At 33.1% G+C, this 20,462-nt stretch overlaps 2 protein-coding genes across 4 annotated transcripts; one reads left to right on the top strand and one right to left on the bottom strand.

Moving 5' to 3' along the window:
- The first annotated feature begins 1,136 nt into the window (after positions 1 to 1,136).
- LOC111424470 (Argonaute 2) lies at positions 1,137 to 10,481 on the top strand. 3 transcript variants are annotated; one of them, XM_023058005.2, is made up of 11 exons: positions 1,137 to 1,243; positions 1,961 to 2,311; positions 2,683 to 2,754; positions 2,816 to 2,845; positions 2,914 to 2,976; positions 3,042 to 3,110; positions 4,734 to 4,796; positions 4,862 to 5,257; positions 5,385 to 5,689; positions 5,742 to 6,779; positions 9,232 to 10,481. In XM_023058005.2, exons 1-11 carry the CDS (start codon positions 1,222 to 1,224, stop codon positions 10,384 to 10,386), a joined length of 3,564 nt encoding a protein of 1,187 aa, XP_022913773.2. In that variant the 5' UTR covers positions 1,137 to 1,221; the 3' UTR covers positions 10,387 to 10,481. The 3 variants fall into 3 exon arrangements, with proteins under 3 accessions (XP_022913773.2, XP_022913774.2, XP_022913775.2); XM_023058006.2 differs by lacking the exon at positions 3,042 to 3,110; XM_023058007.2 differs by lacking the exons at positions 2,914 to 2,976; positions 3,042 to 3,110.
- A 626-nt stretch (positions 10,482 to 11,107) lies between these two features.
- On the bottom strand, positions 11,108 to 15,661 carry LOC111424583 (zinc finger and BTB domain-containing protein 18.3). Its single transcript, XM_023058179.2, has 3 exons — positions 15,541 to 15,661; positions 11,695 to 12,678; positions 11,108 to 11,642 (listed from the first exon to the last, which is right to left on the bottom strand). The coding sequence occupies exons 2-3, from the start codon at positions 12,673 to 12,675 to the stop codon at positions 11,208 to 11,210; spliced, it is 1,416 nt and encodes a 471-aa protein (XP_022913947.1). The 5' UTR covers positions 12,676 to 12,678; positions 15,541 to 15,661; the 3' UTR covers positions 11,108 to 11,207.
- Positions 15,662 to 20,462: the final 4,801 nt, after the last annotated feature.

The following is a 20,462-nucleotide window of genomic DNA, read 5'->3' as shown; positions in this document are numbered from 1 at the left end:
GTTCGTGTTAACCTTCAACGGTGCGAAATTACATTAAAAACTTGGTTTTAAAAGTCGGTATACTGTTAGAAAGTCATTCATAAGTCTGATTACAAACGAAAACGGTTTGGAATGGCAAAAAATGCCAAAATAAGGATGTTAACTACTGGAAACTCTAAACTCAATATAAAAATATCGACTGGATAAGTAAGAATTTGACATAATAACATAATCTTATACCTACGTTCAAACGCGGTGGAAGTTTGGTGATGATATGGTGATGTTTTTCAGCGGCAGGAGTCCGAAATCTTGATTTTATATATAGGTGTATCTGAATGACTACAACAAACTTCAAGGGGTTCATATATTAAAGTACCGTTAAAATTTACTAAAGAATCATCCGTGAAGTTTGTTGTAGTCATTCAGATACTCCCTGTATATCATTTCGGTTTATAGCGTTTTCCGCCTTCCGATTTCAAATCTTCACGATTTGTGATCCTCCAAGTCCCCTGGTACCAGATTTCTACTTCTTCTTTCTGTTGGACTCAATTGCATCGCTTTCTTCAGCATTTTTCCTATACTCATTCTTTGAACGTTGCCGTACTATTGGAGCTGTCATCTTTATGTGTAAACTTGACACCCCTTCTTCAAAATTTCAAAACACTGATCGTAGTTCTGATAACCCCCCAAAGAGTTCTAGAGTTCACTGTAGAAATAAAAAATAATTCCGTTTATTACACGGTCAAAAAGAAGGTGAATAGAAGAAGGCAAATAAAAAGGTAGGGGCTAACTTCACGCTTATGTAAATTTAACTGATCATAGCATTTAAACCTTAAACAAAAATATTTGAAATTTCTACAACTGATTTTGCATACTGTACTTACAGATCCATCTGTTTACAAGTAGCATAAATAACATGCGTTCTAAAGTAGATTTTATATCAAGCAATATTATTATTATAAAAACGATTAATTCCTTTAAATTTTTAAGCAAAATTATTATGTATATATAATTTGCTCTAGAAAAAGATAACTTTATTTTAAAATCATTTTAGAATTATCCCACCAACATATGTTAGTACTATATTTATCCGGCGAGGGGCGTTAACTTCGCTATATAAACAGCTGTTTTATGCTTTTCCTACCATTTTGTTTCATGTTGATAAGGTAATTGCGATTTAAGAATAAACATTTCACAAAAGCTTGTGTATTTATCAAATTTTGTGCTCACTTTGACAAAGAGATGGGTAAAAAAAGAGGAAAAGGTGAGTTTTTAATATAGTTACTCTTTTAAGTAGTTACACAGTTAATGAATTTCGGCGAAGAATGTTGGTCATTTTTCGGGTAATCCTGGTTGTATATGATATTTGCGAACTGATAAACATTGCAATGAATAATCTAGCTTTTTCCTTTCAATTTCCTTATCTAACCTTTGATTTTCTTTTACGGTGTTATAGTGTGCCTATAGTATACTAAAGAATAGTTGCAAAGAATATTTAATTTGTTATTAAATATTTACTATTTAATGTGGCTAAAATAAGCTGTCACAACATGGAAGAAGTGCAATAGCAAACGTTTTTATGAAATGACTGTGTGTAGAACATATCTGTGGTATTGTGGGTTTACATTAAACACTGTTATGTTATGGTTTAATCACTCTATTAGCAATTATACAAGTTTTAAAAGAAAATAACAATCTGTTTAGTACATTATTTAGTGTGCATCCGTTCTCTATAACGGTTGTAAAGCAACTCTTTGCGAACGTGTTTTAACCTGTTCTTTTTTAAGAGGCCACCTCCCATCTGCTTCTCGCGCCCGACTGTCGCGACGCTGACGTAATATACACTACAATATCATAACAAATTTTACATTTTATGTTCATTTTTCTTTATAAAATTGCAGAATAACCTAAATACAATAAATCTCTTCATTTTTATTTTGAAATGATTAATTTTTACGTATAAATATTTTGTTTTTAAAAGGAAAACCCTCGGGGGATGCTGAATCTAAACCTGGCCCTTCTCAACAATCACAGCAGCAACAACAGCAGCAGCAGCAACAACAATCACAGCCACGTCAGCAGCAGCAACAACAACAACCACGTCCACAGCAGCAGCAGCAACAAGAACAGCCACGTGAGCAGCAACAACAACAGCCACGTCAGCAGCAGCAACAACAGCCACGTCAGCAGCAGCAACAACAACAACCGCCACGTCAGCAGCAGCAACCTCAATCGTTCACTCAACCAGAATTTCAACAACAGGGAGGTCAAAGAGGTGGTAGAGGTGGCAGTCAAAGAGGAGGTAGAGGAGAAGGCAGAGGAGGTGGAAGAGGTGTTGTATCTTCTATTAGTATTATTGAATATACTTCTTCTTTTATGTGTGTAGTTAACCATTGATTTAAATGCAAAAATGAGAGTGGTGGAGGTTTAAAATAATTTTAACTTTATTGTATTCCCAGTAGGGATTTGGTTTAAGCAAGAGGATACAAATTATCATACAACTCAAACCCCACTCTATAGTCAATGTAAATAACAAGTAGATATATAATAATAAAGATATAATATATCCTAAGAATCATGCCATCCAAAGACGTTTTCTGGATGGAGTCAAAAACTGAATACATTTAAAATATACTATCATTTCTCAAATTTATAACTTTACACCCATATTTTTTTTTAACATTTTGAATACTTTTGCTTAAGGTTACGAACAGCAAGGTGGGAGGGGACAAGCTGGAAGAGGTGAGCCGCAACGCCAGCCAGGTCCACCACCAGGTAGATTTTTATTTTAGAAATTGTGCTGTGAAGAAAATTAATTTTGTTTTTTTTTGTTAAGGTTTACAAACTCAGTTTCAACCACCACCAAGTAAGTAATTTATTAAAAAAATTAACATAGAAATGATCAAGAAATATGTTTTTCTCTTTTTGAACAAGTTCAACCATTTCCACAACAGTATCCGCAACAGCATCCCTCTCAGTTTTTACAACCTCAACAAGGTTATTTTTGTATAAATGTCAATAATTGTTTAGTATCTTGTTAAAAATGTTTTTTATCTTGTTAGGCGCTCAACGTGTTTTTTTACAACAACGTCCACAATTTGTACAACGTCCGCAATTTATACAACAAGCTGGTACTGTCTTATGATATATAGCTATATATAACTAGCTGGGAAAAACTTATAAATCACATTTGGCCTCTAACACATCTGATCATCACTTTAACAGTTTTAGTGATTATTACACTCATCCATTTCCAATATCATAACATCATCCAAATTTATTCTTTATTCTTAGCCCCAAGGAATAAGCAATAAGTCGCTTTTATTAACTTTTACAAAAGAGCCAAAATAGTAAAAGTATTATAAGAACTTTATTATTATTATTTACTTTTACAACTGAAGTATGTAATAATAAGATAGGATATTGCTATTTGCATTAACATCAAAATGCATATTGTTAATAATATAGGAATATTTCGTTTGTGCAAATTTGATGACTTATTTGCTTATTCATGGGGGCCAGAGATATATGGGCTTGAACCATTCCATATCAATTAACCTAGATTTAAAAAAATTCTAGTTCAGATATACATTGGAAATATTCCTAGTGCGCTAGAGATTATGAATAGTATTAATAAAATAAAACATAAATGTAACAAAGGACACCATATACGTCTAAGGTTACTTTTGGTGATATTAAACAAGGTTCAAAATTTTGTAAGGAGTTTATTTTTTATACAATTACCTCGCGGTAAAAGATATACTTGGTGATATCTATGATAACATAGAAAAGTAAATCTGCACTAGAAAAATACACTGACATAGTTTATGGTATTCCTGCAATAAACGAAAGCGTTATGGGATTGGAAGGTGTTGTACAGCACCATAAAAAAGCTGTGTGAGCCACTATTTCTATAACACTTTTCATATTTATGCTCAGAAATCACCTTTGCTTGTACTCCTTACTACAAGTACTCAGAAAACATCTTTCAACTAAGTTGTAACTCAAATTACCCATCAGCTCATAAAAAATTATCTAAGAAACGCTTTTAGAGTAACAATTTCTGATGACTAATGCCAATGTAATATACATATTAGTCATTATTGAAGGAACTCCTATTATTGAACTTCCTTTATGCTTAGAAGTCACATTTGCGTGTACTCCTCACTACAAGTACTCAGAGAACACCTTTCAAATATGTTGTATCTCAAATTATCCATCATCTCATAAAAAGTTATCTAAGAAACGCTTTTAGAGTAACAATTTCTGATGACTAATGCCAATATAATATACATATTAGTCATTATTGAAGGAACTCCTATATTATAGAACTTCCTTCAAATGTTCACATCGAAGATGGAAGCCTTTGGGCGCGATTATTTATTATCATTGCTTATATATTAATATCCACATTTATATTTATATCTTGGTTAGTTTCGACAGTGGTGGAATCTTGTTCTGCACTATCTGATTTATTTCATTACTTAACCCATTACCCGCCACAATTCAATAATATGCGTGCTAAAAATGAGACATTGGCGGGTATGAGTTAAAGTTCTGAAGAACATTGGAATAAAAAAAATGGGGATACCTTCATTTTAGGTACTAGATAGTCCTTTTAAGACTGCGAAAATTGGTTAGCTCAAAAGCACTATGTTTATGTCTGGGACACGTTATGTGAATTGATGTTGCTTGGGATTTGCTTGCGTTCGGTATTATTTTTGTTTTTAATACCTATTTCTATTAAATAATAGGCGTATGGGGTCCTCCAAGAGGAGCACCACAACCGCAAACTCCTCCAGCAGTGCAACAACAATGTAAGACAAAGAAATTCGATTTTATCAATTACAAATCTTATTATATTTTTAAATATATATTTAAGATTCTTCAGGTAGTAGTGATCGCAGCACTCCATTTTCAACACCTTCAGAATCTCGTGAAAGAACTCCAGATGTACTATCTAGAGGTGGAGATGAAATGCAAAGAGGTGGCGGACAGCAAAGGGGTGGCAGAGGTGGAAGAGGAGGTGGTAGACAACAACAAAGAGATGGACAGCAGCAACATGGTGGTGGTCAACAACCAAGAGGTTTTGGAAGAGGTGATGGTCAATCACAAAGAGGTGGTGTTCAACAACCTAGTGTTGGGCAACCTCAAATACCCGTACAAGTTAGATCCCCATCTGGGGTTGCTGGACAACAAACACAGTCTCCAAGACCAGAAATTGGAGCCGGTGATTCCGCAAGGTCTGATCGGGGAATGATTGCAATTAAACATGGAGGTAACAAGAATGGAAAATGTTTTGACAATTAGTATAATTCAACTTCATTTCAAAATTGAAGTTTTTTTTTCTTTTGTTGTAACTAAAATTACTAGTGGTGTTATTTTTATTATGTTTGAAATTACAGGGGGATCTGTTCCATTAATTCTACCACAACAAAAGTCGAATTATCGTAAAGGTGGGACTATGGACAAAGTTCGTAAAAAGATCAATGTTCTAACAAATCATTTCCCATTAAATTTGGGCAAAGTAACGAGAGCTATCCATTATGATGTTGACATCACTCCAGATCGCCCTAAAAAGCTTTTCAGGGAGGTAATGGCTGCTTTTCGTGCCGCCTATTATCCACAACGTTATCCAGCTTTTGACGGATCGAAAAATCTTTACAGTGCTAAGGAATTATGTTCGAATGAATTGTCTGGAACCGTAACGGTAATTATATTATTAATGAAAAAAAAATCGCATTTGAAAGCATTTTTTTTAGATTAGAGAAGATGATCGTGATCGTGAATATAAAGTAACAATAAAACCAGTAGCTTATATTGACCTATCAATTTTAAACACTTATTTTGACATGGTTGGTAAAACTAACATTGGTGATAAACCAATGCAAGCTCTTCAATGTATTGATGTAATTTTACGTAGCGGGCCAGCTTTGCATTGTATCCCTGCAGGTAGATCATTTTTCAACACTCCAATTGGAGCTCCAATAATATTGGGTGATGGTACAGAATTATTTAATGGTTTTTATCAATCTGCCGTACTTGGTTGGAAACCATTTTTAAACTTGGATGTTGCCCATAAAGCTTTTCCTATGGCAATGAACGTAATAGATTTTATGCAGGAGGTTGCACAAGGAGGTAATCCAGGTGATTATTTGCAAAGTTGGACTTTAGACCCTATAGGAAAACATCTGAAGCAATTAAAAGTACAGTATGAAATCCCCAATGTCCCTGGATCTAAACGTGTATTTAGAATAAATAACATTGATGAACCAGCCTGTCGAGCTAGATTCAAAGATGATCATGGTGTTGAGCAATCTGTTGAACAATATTACGCTAAGGAAAAAAGATATAGAATAAAATACAATAAATGGCCGACCTTATGGGTTGGGGCAAAAACCAAAAAAATTTTGATTCCTGCAGAACTATGTACAATTTTGAGAGGTCAAGCGGTCAATAAAAAAATGACAGAAATGCAAACGCGTGCGATGATTAAGCACGCAGCAACCAGCGCTCCAGAGCGTTTGAAGAAGATACAAAATTCAATGAACAACGCCAGGTTCAATGAGAGTCCGGAAGTTAAGGAATTTGGCATCACCGTTTCTGGGAAACCAGAAGAAATCCAAGCCAGAGTTCTTGAAGCTCCTACATTAGAGTATGGTTCAAATAGAATCGTTCGAGTTAGCAGAGGTGCTTGGAACGGAATACCATTTCAAAGTGGTGCTAAAATCGGGTCATGGACGATTATTTCATTGGATAGGCGAACTGATGGAAGAAAAATGGAAGAATTAGAACGAGGTGTAAGTATTTAATTTGAAAACTCATATATCAGGGGTGGGCAGAGGTGAGATCAACAAGAGCCTTATACATTTCTTTTGCAAGCCATGTCATATTTCTAATAAAATTAGATTCAATAGTTAAGGGAATATTTATTGAATTTAATAATTATAAACTCAGTCAATTTTCCTTTGATAATTTTTTAAAATCCAGCGTACAATTTATCAAGGCGGTTCGCAAGAATTCTTTTAGATGTTGATTAGTTAATTGTAAGCGATATTTTGTTTTAACTAACTTCATGTGTGAGTATAAACTCCCACAAAAATATGTTGTACCAAAAATGTAAATAGTCGACAAGCTGCTTTTTTTAAATTAGGATGTTTTGTTTCTGGCACCAGTTTCCAAAAGTCGGGCAGGGAAAGAGATTTGTGCTGAATTTATAATCTTCCTTTATTTCTAGTACTTCTACTATGTTGGATATAACACTCTATCAGAAATTCAAAAACCATTTTGAATTATATCAATTGTAAATGGGTTGACCAAAAATAAAATGAAATTTCTTAAATCTTGAAATCTGGTTTTAAAATTAGTTTTCAACTCTTCAATTTTTTCTTGATATTCATTAATTTTATTTTCCGTAATATTAAAAAAAACGTGCTTTTAAAAGAGGAAAATGTTTAAATGTTTTTGACTTCAGATTATTTTGAAAAAGAAATTTAAATACAGTTGGAGACAATATACTTAGTATTTTTTGTATTTTCCTTGCAAAGCTAAATTGAGAGTTTGTAAGTGCTGCATGGTGTCAGTCAGAAACGTTAAATCTTGAAGCCAGTTTTTGTCTTCCAGTTCTAGACATTGCCTTTATTGTTCTTTTAAAAATATACAAATGGGAGTGAGTAATTCATTGAATCGGTTCAAAACATTATAAACTGATAACCATGTTACAATACAGTAAAATGATATATCATTCCCCTTCCTCTTTCAGTTCTTCTAAAAAAATTCTTGAACTGACGATGACTTTTTGCATTTACACCAATAAAGTTTATTATTTTCAAAACAATATTCCACACGTTTTCAAATTTTAAATAATTACTTATATGTTCACGATGAATTATACAATGAACTGGTACAGTCTTAGGAATTTTTCGATCACTTTTCAAAAGACCAATAAGTCCTCGTTTTTTCGTAACATTGCAAGAGCTCCATCAGTCGCAACGCTTACAAGTTTGTCAATAGATTATTGATACCGCGAGTTGTTTCTCTAATTGTAAGAGTTACAAGATCTAGCATTCTTTTTTTATATAGTATTTATATATGTGTTATATATATGTATTTCTTCAGAAACGTGGCAGACAAAAATCGCTAATTGTGGAATATTTTGAATGCAGTACAGTTATTTAAATCATATTTCAAATTATTTTCAATAGTTTTATTTATTACTGAAATACGACGCTCTGTTGTACGAAGTGATGTTGGACTTTGGGTAATCAGTTTTTGCAATTTTTCATTAGCTGTTTTCAGAATGTTAATTTTCTTAATTACGTCTACTAATTTTTTTTAATAAGTTATCCTTCAACATTCCGGCATTTTTCATGGGCAATATTCTAATCCAAGATATAATAAAATTAGCTTCAATTTTCCTGTTATCTTCGTTACTACATGAAGCTAAGAGGCCTTGTTGTTTCTGGAGACAATTTTTTAACGACATTAATTTTTCTTTTCGCAATTTTGAACTTGGAAAACTGCGGATGCTTCACAATGTCTGCTTAATTGACTTATTTTATAGATTGCGATGGTACTTTTGCAAATAAGGCAATTATTTACCTTTGTATCCTCCAATTCGTCACGAAAACATCTTTATCGTCAATAATCATTATTCACGGGTAATAAACTTGACAGATTAATAATTATTTGAAACGTCAAAATTTCAAAAAACGTCAATTTAATGTAATTTATTTAGGAGAAGTTTGACATTAAAAAAACGTAAACAAATTCCCTTTTTCGTATGATTTAAGCATAAATTAATTAATTTTCTTAAAAAAACATGACGTTTCATAAAATTGACATTTAATTTTGACAAATTGTTGTGAAGTTGATTACAGTTGGTAACATTGAATTTGTGTCACATTGACGTTTAAACTTTATTCGAAAGCTTATTTAAAAAAATAAATTTATGGAATCAATTTCAATAGTAGTCATGGAGAAAGTATAGTATTCTACTCACAGCTATTATTCACTCAGGTTAATTATTAACTTAACTTTAGTGAATAATAGCCCTCATTATGTGCTTTTTTATTATACTATAATAATAACTTGATGAATATCGCAAAAAGCTACATAGCTAAATATCGTAAAATAATAATTTTTGAATAAATTTTATATTAGGTATAATATACTGTCCCTTCCCATTCGGCTCATCAAGCCGCATTTGCCCACCACATTTATTATATATGTACAAATCTTTCTTTTTTACAGTTAATCAGTAGTGGTAGAAAAGTTGGTGTAGAATTTCCACCTGCAACAAGAGATAGAGGTCGTGATTTTCTAGTAATGCAAGAAGAGCGTAACGTAGAACGAATGAAACAACAACTTGCCGATTATTTAAACAAAACGAAATATGATTTAACAGTTGTTGTTGTACCAGATAATTCAAAAACAGCATATTCATGCGTAAAACAAGCGGCAGAAATAGCTGTTGGTACATTAACGCAATGCGTTCGAGGTAGAACTGTAGGAAGATTGAGTCCATCAACCACTGATAACATCTTATTAAAAATTAATGCGAAATTGAACGGAACAAACCATATTTTGAGTAGAGATTTTCGTCCGACCGTTTTCCAGAAACCAGTTGTTATAATGGGAGCGGACGTAACACATCCAAGTCCAGATGCTCAAAATATTCCCAGTGTAGCTGCTGTAACTTGTTCCTATGACCGACACGGATTTAAATACATTTTCAGTTGGCGTTTACAAGAACCGAAATTGGAAATTATCAAAGATTTAGAAGCTATTGTAATGGAACAATTGAGACATTTTAGAAATTGCAACAAAGCCGAACCACATCGTATTATATTTTTTAGAGATGGTGTTTCTGATGGACAATTCAACGAAGTACTGTCATCGGAATTAAGAGCTATTCGTAGCGCTTGCACTAAATTAAATCCTAATTTCAAACCGCAAATTTCATTTTTTATTGTTCAAAAAAGGCACCACACCCGCCTATTTCCAATGGATTCAAGAGATTCTGAGGATAGGAACTGCAACGTTCCCGCTGGGACTTGCGTTGATACAGTTATTACTCGCCCAACTAATTTCGATTTTTATCTGGTTAGTCACGCTAGTATTCAAGGAGTTGCAAAACCAACGAAATATTTTCCACTTTGGGATGACGCCGATATGACTGAGGATGAAATTCAACAGTTAACGTTTTATTTATGTCATTTATTCGCTCGATGTAATCGCTCTGTTAGTTATCCAACTCCCACTTATTATGCTCATTTAGCTGCAGCACGCGCTAAAGTTTATATTGAAACTGAAAGATTTATTGATATGAATAATTTGGAACGGCTTCAAGATCGATTAAAAGTTAAAGATAATATGAGCAGAGGTTTATCAATGTATTTTGTTTAATAATCTAATTTATCTGAAAGTATTCAAAATTATAATTGTCGTTTTTTAAGATTAGTTTGGTTTTTGAAGAAAACAAATAATTCTTTTACTGCTTCCTTTTTATATTAAAATCTGCTTGGTTTTTATGATTTTTAAAATTCGCTTAATACTTACATTTATTATTTTTTTTAATTTTCAATCAATATATTGTTATTGGATATACAAATCTTTAGAATAAGATATTGACTTGGGTAAAAACTTTCCGCTTTTTGAGAATTATTGGTTTATTTGGTTTTAATACTCTTTTCAATCATAAATAAACGAATAATAAGCAAAATTCGCTATTTAAAGAGTTTTATGTTATAGATTTTTGGTATATCCCTAATATGTATTTAAAATAAATATATAATATTAACAGGTTAAAGATTTTTTTAAATATCTAAATTAACCTTCATCCCAAGGACGGTAGAAACTAAGAGGACTGCTACCTCTCAGGAACAGGTGTGCAGCTTGACGGCCCGTTAGTGACGTCACGCTTAGGTAGGCAACTACTATTTCACACTTTGTCATTTTTCTGGATTGCACTCCTTTTAGTTTTTACCATTCTTGCTTTCATCCAACATTGTGAACTAAACTGAAGTAAAATGATTAAATAATAAGAGAACTATTTGCAGACGTCACAAAATCGAACTATATAATGCTCTTTTATGCCAAAAGAATAAAAAAGAAAGAGATAAAACAGTTTTATTTTAAAATAGTTAATTTATTTCATCAAAAAAAGTTACAAATCAAAAATTTTCCCTCCCTTCTTATCTATATACATTTTTAATATTAAAGAGAAATTAAGACGACTCTCCTTCACTTTTAACTCCACCCTCACTACTTCCTGCTTCTTGATCAACAACATTGGTTTCAACATCATTCGAATTAACAATACGATCATGTAAAGTTCTTAGATGTCTTAAAAGATTACTTTTAACGTTGAATCCTTTGCAGCAATATTCGCACATATATGGTCTTTCACCAGTGTGTGTTCGTTTATGGATTATCATGGAAGCGTGCGATGGAAACTTTTTGTTACATAGTGTACATATTTTCAACGTTGAACCAACCTGTTTCGGTACTTTAACCTGTTTCAACGGTAAGGTTTTATTTGATAATCTCAATTCGAATTCGGTGTGTGTATTTTGAATATGATGTACCCATTCGGCGGGTGTCGGAAAATATTTTTGGCACATATCGCAATGTAATGGAGGAAATGTTCCTGAATCATCATCCTTAAAAAAATAACTAAATAAATAACGTGTTACAATTGAGTAATATTCTTACATTACTAGGACTTCCTCTTCGTTTTCTTTTAGCTGGCATCATATCAGTATGTCCTTGGATATGTTTAACCCATTCAGCTGGAATTGTGAATGTTTCCGAACATAATTCGCACATTAGTGGCGAATACAGTTCTTCATCGTCTGTTGTCGCTGGTTTTGAGGTTTCACTTTGATCTTCATTATCTTCAAGTACAATTTCTGGTTTAATTGTTATTTCAGAATTGTAAACATCTTCTTCTTCAACTAATTCCATTTCACATTCTTCATTCCAATCCAACGGTTCTTCTTTAATCACTAAAACTTGCATTTTATCCTTTTCAGTTTCGCTGATATCAGAAACCGATTTATTTTCGTCATTCATCGTCGATTTTATGGTAGCTGTGCCAGGTTTTGTTTGGATAACCGAGATTTCTTTACCTTTTTCACGTTTTCCATTAACTTCCGTAGGTTTTTCATTAATTTGTTCGCTGACGATCACTTTATCAGCCCTTTTAATCACTTCCTGTTGCCGTACTTCTTGTATTTTTTCTTTACCCGGACTCTTTTTTAATTGTTCATCAACTTTTTGATGAACCTTAACCAATCTTTTATCCGCGGATTCGTCACGAGGTCGCCATAATCCTTGAATTTTGAGCAAATCACCACCACGGAGAACATTTTCCAAAACATTTTTTGAAACTGTTGTTTCCCCGGTGTACATGTATTGAATTAAAATTTTCATGGTTTTATAACTTATTTCCGGCGGAAGGACTATCATTAATGGAAGGGTTGTTGAGATTTTGTAATGAAGTTTCAAAACTTGATGAAAATATTGGCTGCAAGTCGAAAGAACTAACCGGTGGGAAAGAATTTGATGGCCATCTATAGTTAGAAGTATTACATCAGCAAATGAATCACTGTTATAATGATTTGCTATGCATGTGTAGAGATGTGTGCCAAAAGAATGCCATTTTAATTGATAATTTTCCGTTGTTGGATCCATTTTCTGAAATAGAATAAAAAAAGGTTAGGACCTATGTAAATCTACGTGAATTCGGAAAATAATTTGTTATTTAATAAAATTTAACTGTTTCCTGAAGAATCTAAGATTATAATAGATAGAAATTCTGACACAGAAGACGAATAAAGCACCGGCTAAATCAGATGGATTTCAAAATAAGTGAAAAAAAATTGCATGCAGTGAACCAAAGATATGTTCCACGCCAAATCATGGAAAACACAACATCGACACTTTCCATATGTTCATTGACTTCAAGTCCGCTTATGACAGCATCATACGAGCCAAGCTATATGATGCTTTATATAGTATGAACATCTCTAGAAAACAGGCAGATTTGGTAAGATTGACAATGAAGAACGTTAGATGCTGCATAACAATACACAGCTATAGCCTACAAATAAATGACCAAATAAAACAATTTAATCAAAATAACACTGGCATTACAGTATAGCAGAGAATCTTGTAATCGCCACTAAGAATTTCAAAGTGGTGTGGTAGTTTACGTATTTTAGTTCCATCGAGAAATCAAAGAAAAAGTAGTGCAGTTGTGAGCCAAAGAGAGCAAAATATGATAAATTTAAATGTTTTCCGGATTGTAGAACCTCGGTCAAATGAAAATGTCATAGACTCTTCAGACCATTTTAGCCGAGATCGCTTGCAGCCTAGACTGATTCCTTGATTCATTTTGGGTTCATATGGTATTAATTAAGGAGCCTTGGTCACATGCAACCTCGGCTCTATCCGGTGAAATCATATATTTCGACCACAATCAGACGCAGCTACAAGCGCGGAACTGGCAATATTGCCCTGTTGGTGACAATACCAGTCTTCAATACTGCTCAAACATCGGGCGGGATCCCAGTATTCGGTATATACAGTGTGTCCCAGGATAGATGGTACAAGAGGTATAATGACTTAAAAATTTTTGAATTTTATTTTAAGGCTGAGGAATTAAGCCCTGCTTTGTGTGGAGAGAATTTTAACTACATTTTCATATTTTGAAAATCAACTCGGCCTTGATAGTGAACCGAAAACTATTTTGAGTTCAGGTAAAGTAAGCTTTTTGTTCATGATATGGCAAAATATCATTAAGAAAAGTTGTTCAGAATGAGACATTATGGCACTATGCTAAATTTCGGAAAGATCTACCTACTTTGGTTGAACCATCACATTTTAGTGAAATAACATAAATATTGTATAGTAATTGAAATGTGAACTAAAACTGAAGGATAATACAATTTATTTGTCAATACTTGCGACTACTTAAGTCATTTTTTTTTATGGCATTTTTCATTGTTTTTTTTTTCTTCACTCTGATCTAATATAAAATATGGTGGTTTAATTAATGTAGGTAGATCTTTCTAAATTAGCATAGTGCCTTAATTTCTCATTCTGAACAACTTTTCTTAATGATATTTTGCCATATCATGAACAAAAAGCGTACTTTACCTGAATTCAAAATAGTTTTCGCTTCACTATTAAGGCCGAGTTGATTTTCAAAATATGAAAATATACTTAAAATTCTCTCCATACCAAGCAGGGCTTAATTCCTCAGCCTTAAAATAAAATTCAAAAATTTTTAAGTCATTATACCTCTTGTAACATCTATCCTGGGACACACTGTATATCATTGACAAACTCACTTGATTCGTCGATAAATCTGATCGAAACGTTTGGATAAGACTCCGAAGTGTTTTTAATATCTTTACAAGTTTTCCGGATTGTAGAACCTCGGTCGTAAGTGACCTCTGCTTAATCAGGTGAAATTATATATTTTTACCTTAATCAGAACATGCCACAGACGCTTTAGTCCATTTTAGCCAAGATCGCTTACAGCCTAGGCGTTGCAATGTGTTGATTCCTTTTGGGTTCATATGGTATTAATTAAGGAGCCTCGATCACATGCAACCTCGGCGCAATCTGGTGAAAACATATACTTCGACCACATTAAACGTAGTCTTAGATTCTCCATCTCAAGTTAGCAAAGGTGTTGCAGTGTGTTCTGCATCTTTGCTGAGCTTTGGCCGTAAGTCACCACGACTTAATCAAACAGAATCATATATTTCTACCATAATTAGAAGAAGTCATACTTACGACCGTAAATCTAGCGAAATCATATATTTCTACCACAATCAAACAAAGTTATAGATAATTCGTTTCAAATTTAGCCGAGGGCGACCACAGCTTAATCAAATAGTATCATATATTTCCACCAAAATCAGACGAAGTCATATATTTTTTGGCATATGTCTGGCCGAGGTAAATAATTGATAACTTTTGAGTTCATATGGTATTTATTGTGGAATATATTAAATTCTAATACTATTGAAAATAAATATCTAAAGCAAATTTGTTTACAAGAACTCTAAACTTTGTATATCGTTGATCATCTCCAAAGAAATTACAGCTTTAAATCAAAATACTAACTAATATTTAACTAATATTACCACAAACTAAGCGGGAATGAGTTGTTGAGCTTGTTTTAACTTGTTCTGGCAATTCTAATAATGAGTAGTGATGTTGAACCATGTAGCTAATTTCGCACTGGTGAGAACAATATTTTATAATTTCGCACCCACCTAATAGACTCTCCAGAGACTGTTTTGCACCAAGCTGAATGGAAAATATCTTTTTTCCATGCAGCAAGTTCATATAAACAAAACACTAACTGTACATTTATCAGCGCCATCTTAACGTATCACAACAAAACATCAGTAAAACTTAATCGAATTCGTTTTCAAGTTTTATAATGTAATACAATAAAAATCGATACGGCTTGATTCAAGTTATAAAAAGAGAAATAGGATTAAAATAATATGAATAATCTAATTCTAGTATATTACTTACAAAGTATAGTTTGCTGGAGTTGATGACAACTATGTAATTTTGAAAATGTTTTCGTTTTTCTTTTGAAACTGATTTTTTTGCGTCCGCGTGGAGTTCACGCGAGGTACTGGTGCGACGGTTACGCCGGAGGCTGGTGTGTGCCCCGCTGCACGGATTGGCGAAAGAAAATCGATAAAATCGGTCTACCTCTATTGATTTTGTCCGACCAATCGTAGTGAGCCGTTTATCGTATCGATCTGGCGTCTGTGGCGTCGGTTTCAAGGCGCGCATCGCCGACACCACCATCTATCTATCCTATTGATTTCGACTATTTTCATCATAAATCGGTTTACATTATTCTGAAATAACCAATTTACAATTCAATTTAATATGGGGTATTAAAACGTCAACCACAAACCTAAGAATTCTAAGAAAGTTTTTTTAAGGTGCCGATGACAGCAATTTAATTAAAAACAAATTTTACAATGAATCGTTAGGGTTTTCAAGTCATTATGTACAGTGTAATAATAATGTAATGATCATATAGATAATCAGTCTGATATTTGATAAAATAATGAAGTTAATTCTCTGGGAATATTGTAACGTTGTCAGTTGATATTGTGTACATAAACATACTCAATTCTTTATTTGTCAGTCTACTATGATTATAGGCATCATAGCAAACAACAAAAATATTGAGTGTAGACCATTTCAGATTTTATATATTGATTTCGGCTAATCAAATTTAAATACACGTACGTTATTGTAGATAATCCAAAGAACAATCAATTAATTTAACATCAACATCATTATTTCGACTTGGATTAAATTAGTTTATTATAAATTGTTTAAAATTTGTAATTGTAAAAATCAATTCGATTTATGCGCCATCTATCAATGAAAAACGTTAATATTACAGAGTTTTCTTGTTAAAACTAGATGGCACTAACGAGATGTAAATCAATTTTAAAAACTTTATTATTATTTGTATTACAAAATAATAACAATGTTTGGATTAAAAAAGAAGAAATAAACAACTTTTGATATCTTTAATAGCAAGGAATACATTTTTCTCCTATTGATTGCACATACATTTTTGGTCACTTCACCCATAAAGAAAGGGTAAAAAAAATTCAGGTCTTATTCCTTCACGTCTACATCATAAACTGGCCTCGACCTTCCGATAAAACGCGACGTGCCACCTTTTATGACGTACAATGACGCAATGGTAGCCGCAGACGTTTTACAGATCGATAAACACAAACAGGTTAACATTTACACACCATAAGCGGGTTTGTACCCTTCTTGCTATACATAGCTAGTCGGAAGATTATTTAAAAAAAATTTAAATCACTCTCAAAATAATCATAAAAACAAGATATTTTTAGCGAGTAAGGTAACTAAGAAATCGTGAATAACTAATTAAACACTTTAAAAGAGGAGCCCTTGTCTGGTACACCGATGCTTCAAAGACAGTTGGATCCGGAGTAGCTATGGACATTAGTAGACCAAATTGCCTCTCAGCTCGGACATAACCATTTTTCAAACAGAACTTCTTGCCATAAACTTCTGCACCGTTTTGAATTGCCCTGAAGGCAATTCAGGTACACGTGTGACTCCGCTCTGATCAGAGAGTGTCCCATTAACCTGAGAGAACTTGCTAGGGGTAATGATATTACTCTATGGTGGGTTCCTGGTCATAAATACATTAAGGGCAATGAAAAGGCGGACAAGCTTTCCAAAGAGGCAGCGAAAACGCACTTTATTGGGCCCCAACCCGGCTGTGGACTACAAAAAAGCCACTTAAAACAATCAATAGTTGGGAGGCCTTAAAGGCAGTCTACGCTGGAAAGAACTTCCAGCTTGTAGTATCGTTGTATTGTTTAAAAAGTCTTCTCAGGTCTCTCGCATTTAGAAAACCATGGTTATAACCGAGACATCTGAAGTAGTGCTAAATTTTAATTCGCTTTTTAACAGGTTTAACTTAGTTGAGTGACACAGTGCGATGCATTAATGAAAATGAAAATGAATGTCTGCTCTTCATCGATGTCTAATGACTATGAAAAACAAAAAGGAAATACTGGAATTATAGATCAAAATTACATAAAGGAGAATTCCGTACTCTTTTTAGAAGACTAACGATGAGGTGATATTTAATAAATAATTTTGTATGACGTCAGCAATTATCAGCAATTAAATTATGTAATCTTCTTCTTCTTCCTCCTTTGGCTCTGCAACCCTTGGTGGGTTTTGGCCTTCTCAACAATTATACGCCATTCCCGTCTCTTACTCCCATCGTCCTCAAGTCATCCTTGACATTGTCCAACTATCTTTTACGAGTTTTTCCTCTAGTATATTCGAACACATGAGTTTTTTGTTTGAAAAATAAGCTTTATTGCCCTTTCCTATTCTTGCCTTTATTACATTACTTACTGAATTATTCTCGTTAAGTGGTCCCAAGTATTTATATAAACTCATCCGTCGTCTTAAATCTACTTTCCCCGACTCCAAATTCTTCCTCAACATCCGTTCCTCTTCTTGACATCTTCATATATTCGATTTTATTCTGGTTTATTAATAGTCCTACGTCCTCAATGTTGCACTCTCTAGAATTCTCTTATTTCTAGATCAATTCGTCCAATTATTACCATACATTAAATCAATTGATGGAAGTTTAAAATTTGCCAATAACTAAACAGATTACAAAATGTTGGGCAGAGTATTGGGGCGCACAAAATATTGACAGTTATTGGTTTTAACCTTGTTATATGCCTTGTATAATACTGACATTTCACTCTCATCGGTTTTATCAAAATGTAATTTTCAAACCTAAATGGAAATTAACTATTTTAAAAATTTTAAATTGTTAAATTAACTAATCTGATTATCGCAATTGAGTTTGTATTGAACAGCTGTTGAAGTTGTAGAACTTAAAGTTACCGTCAGGAACATTAAGCTTAAACAAGTTTGTTCATATTTGCTTAACAAGGTATTGCTGCGAGTGTTATCTAATTTAATCGATGGAAAGGCTTATATGCGAAGTATCTAGTTGTTGATATTTTAAAACATAATCCGATTTAAAGTGTGAGTAGTTTATTATTTCCGGAAAATATTTCTATGTAAAAATGCACCACAATAAATAACGAAAGACACTTTTGTGGCAATACGCGGATGTATGAAAGACATTTATGAGCACGAACAGGTATGAATTATGTAAATATCTCACCCGGAACTTTTCATAAGAATCTGCTGCATGGTGCCCGCAACGTTTTTAAATTCAACGCTCTCGGTCGTAAAAAATTCACAAATATCGGTTCTCAAAGCTAAAAGATGGCAAAGTGAAGTACTCTTATAATTTTTTTTTGCAACTTGATGCATTCGTTGTTTGCTAATACTTAAAAAAACAGAAATATCAATTTTATTTAAATCGTTTCTCATTTCGAAGAAAAGAGTAATTTAATTTTGAAGTATTCTTCGTTGTGTCTTTGAAACGGTGTAATATAGCGGGAAATGGGTAACAATTTCGTGTGTAACTTTGAGGGGATCATTGCGGTGCTTACCGAAACTAGCTGGCTTACTAGGAGATAATATTTGTCCACACTTGTTGCACTTTGAAATTTCACAACGGAATATATACATAATAAATCTTTTATGTTGCTTTGATTAAATTAAGTTAATTTGCTTGGATAAAACTTAATTACTTTACTTCTTTGACGTCTTCTAAGTTAGGTAATTCATTAAAATATTGATTTCTTTACATAATCTTTTCAACATAGCTCAAGAACATTGATTAGACGAACTTGAGCAACAAACAGCTCGGAATCAACCGAAAGACTTTTTTGCTATCATTATCGTATCAACAATGGGAACGATTGACATACAAGAATTTGATGTTAATGTGGTTTGGTCAACGATATTCACTTTAATTCGGATGAGCACACCCACCGATTCGACAATGTTGTTTGCTTCGCTTCTCGAAACCCGTTTTGATCTATCTCATTAATATACACCGAATGTTAGTAAACAAGTGATTGTTTGTAAACAATTTCAGCATATCATTTATTTTATTAAAAATAACAAAAATGGATTATGAAGGATTAAATTGGACTAAAACTAATTTATAGAGATAATTATTCTAAGTAAAGTTGTCATTTTGAATTATTGTAATTATTTCGAAAACATAAACACGCTGAGGTTTAGAAACGTTGGAATAGAAGAGCGAGGGCGCTAGGGGGTACTGTATATGTCTGGAACGAACAAATGTGTATAAAATCCGCGTGATGGCTCATCCCACGAGAGGGGAAGCGAGCGACGAATAATAATAAATAGAATTCATGTATTTGAGAATTGAAAATCCCCATTTCGAGATTTCTCTCTCAACACCAATATTTTAAAAAATGAACTCATTCCAAGTATCCAAAGTGACCTATATTTCGAAAAGATTTGATTCATATAAGACGGAGCACGAGTATAGCATGATGATCAACAGGATGTTTAAAGTCTTGAAAGACTACGATTTGGAGAGAACATTCTGGCTTCGAAGTACTTAGAAGTTACTAAAATGAGGATCCCTTGGTTGCTAATCTTTTGAATTCTTATTTAGCAACATTATAGGTAGCTCAAAACAGCCATTCAATATTTTATATATAAATATTTTTTGCACAAAAATCAATTCTCAATATTTATTGAACATATGGTCCATTGTTATATCGATCAAATTCAAAGTGGGGTTATTTAGATCTATTGTAACTTATCCTATTCAAAGCTTCTAAATCTAGATCCGGTGATGGGGTTATCATACTCCTCGCCTGTCTGTGTCCATGCTGCCTCTTTCGCCAACTTGTCCGCCTTTTCATTACTCTAAACATGACCTTATATGACTGATCGAAATTATATTCTGTCGGTATATGATCTGTTTTAGTTTGAATCAAGTGGTTTAGACA

This window comes from Onthophagus taurus, chromosome 7 (genome assembly GCF_036711975.1).
Source record: "Onthophagus taurus isolate NC chromosome 7, IU_Otau_3.0, whole genome shotgun sequence".
Taxonomy (NCBI): domain Eukaryota; kingdom Metazoa; phylum Arthropoda; class Insecta; order Coleoptera; family Scarabaeidae; genus Onthophagus; species Onthophagus taurus.
Note: the sequence above shows the minus strand (reverse complement) of the source record. Positions and strands in the feature narration are given on the sequence as shown.

Bases quoted from the DNA above. Each gene is read 5' to 3' on its own strand.
- LOC111424470 (XM_023058005.2), top strand. From the start codon at position 1,222: ATGGGTAAAAAAAGAGGAAAAG. The intron at 2,977-3,041 runs GTTATTTTTGTA...TTATCTTGTTAG, and splicing joins GTTTTTACAACCTCAACAAG to GCGCTCAACGTGTTTTTTTA. The intron at 6,780-9,231 runs GTAAGTATTTAA...TCTTTTTTACAG, and splicing joins TGGAAGAATTAGAACGAGGT to TTAATCAGTAGTGGTAGAAA.
- LOC111424583 (XM_023058179.2), bottom strand. From the start codon at position 12,675: ATGGATCCAACAACGGAAAATTATCAATTAAAATGGCATTCTTTTGGC. The intron at 11,643-11,694 runs GTAAGAATATTA...TATTTTTTTAAG, and splicing joins GAAGAGGAAGTCCTAGTAAT to GATGATGATTCAGGAACATT.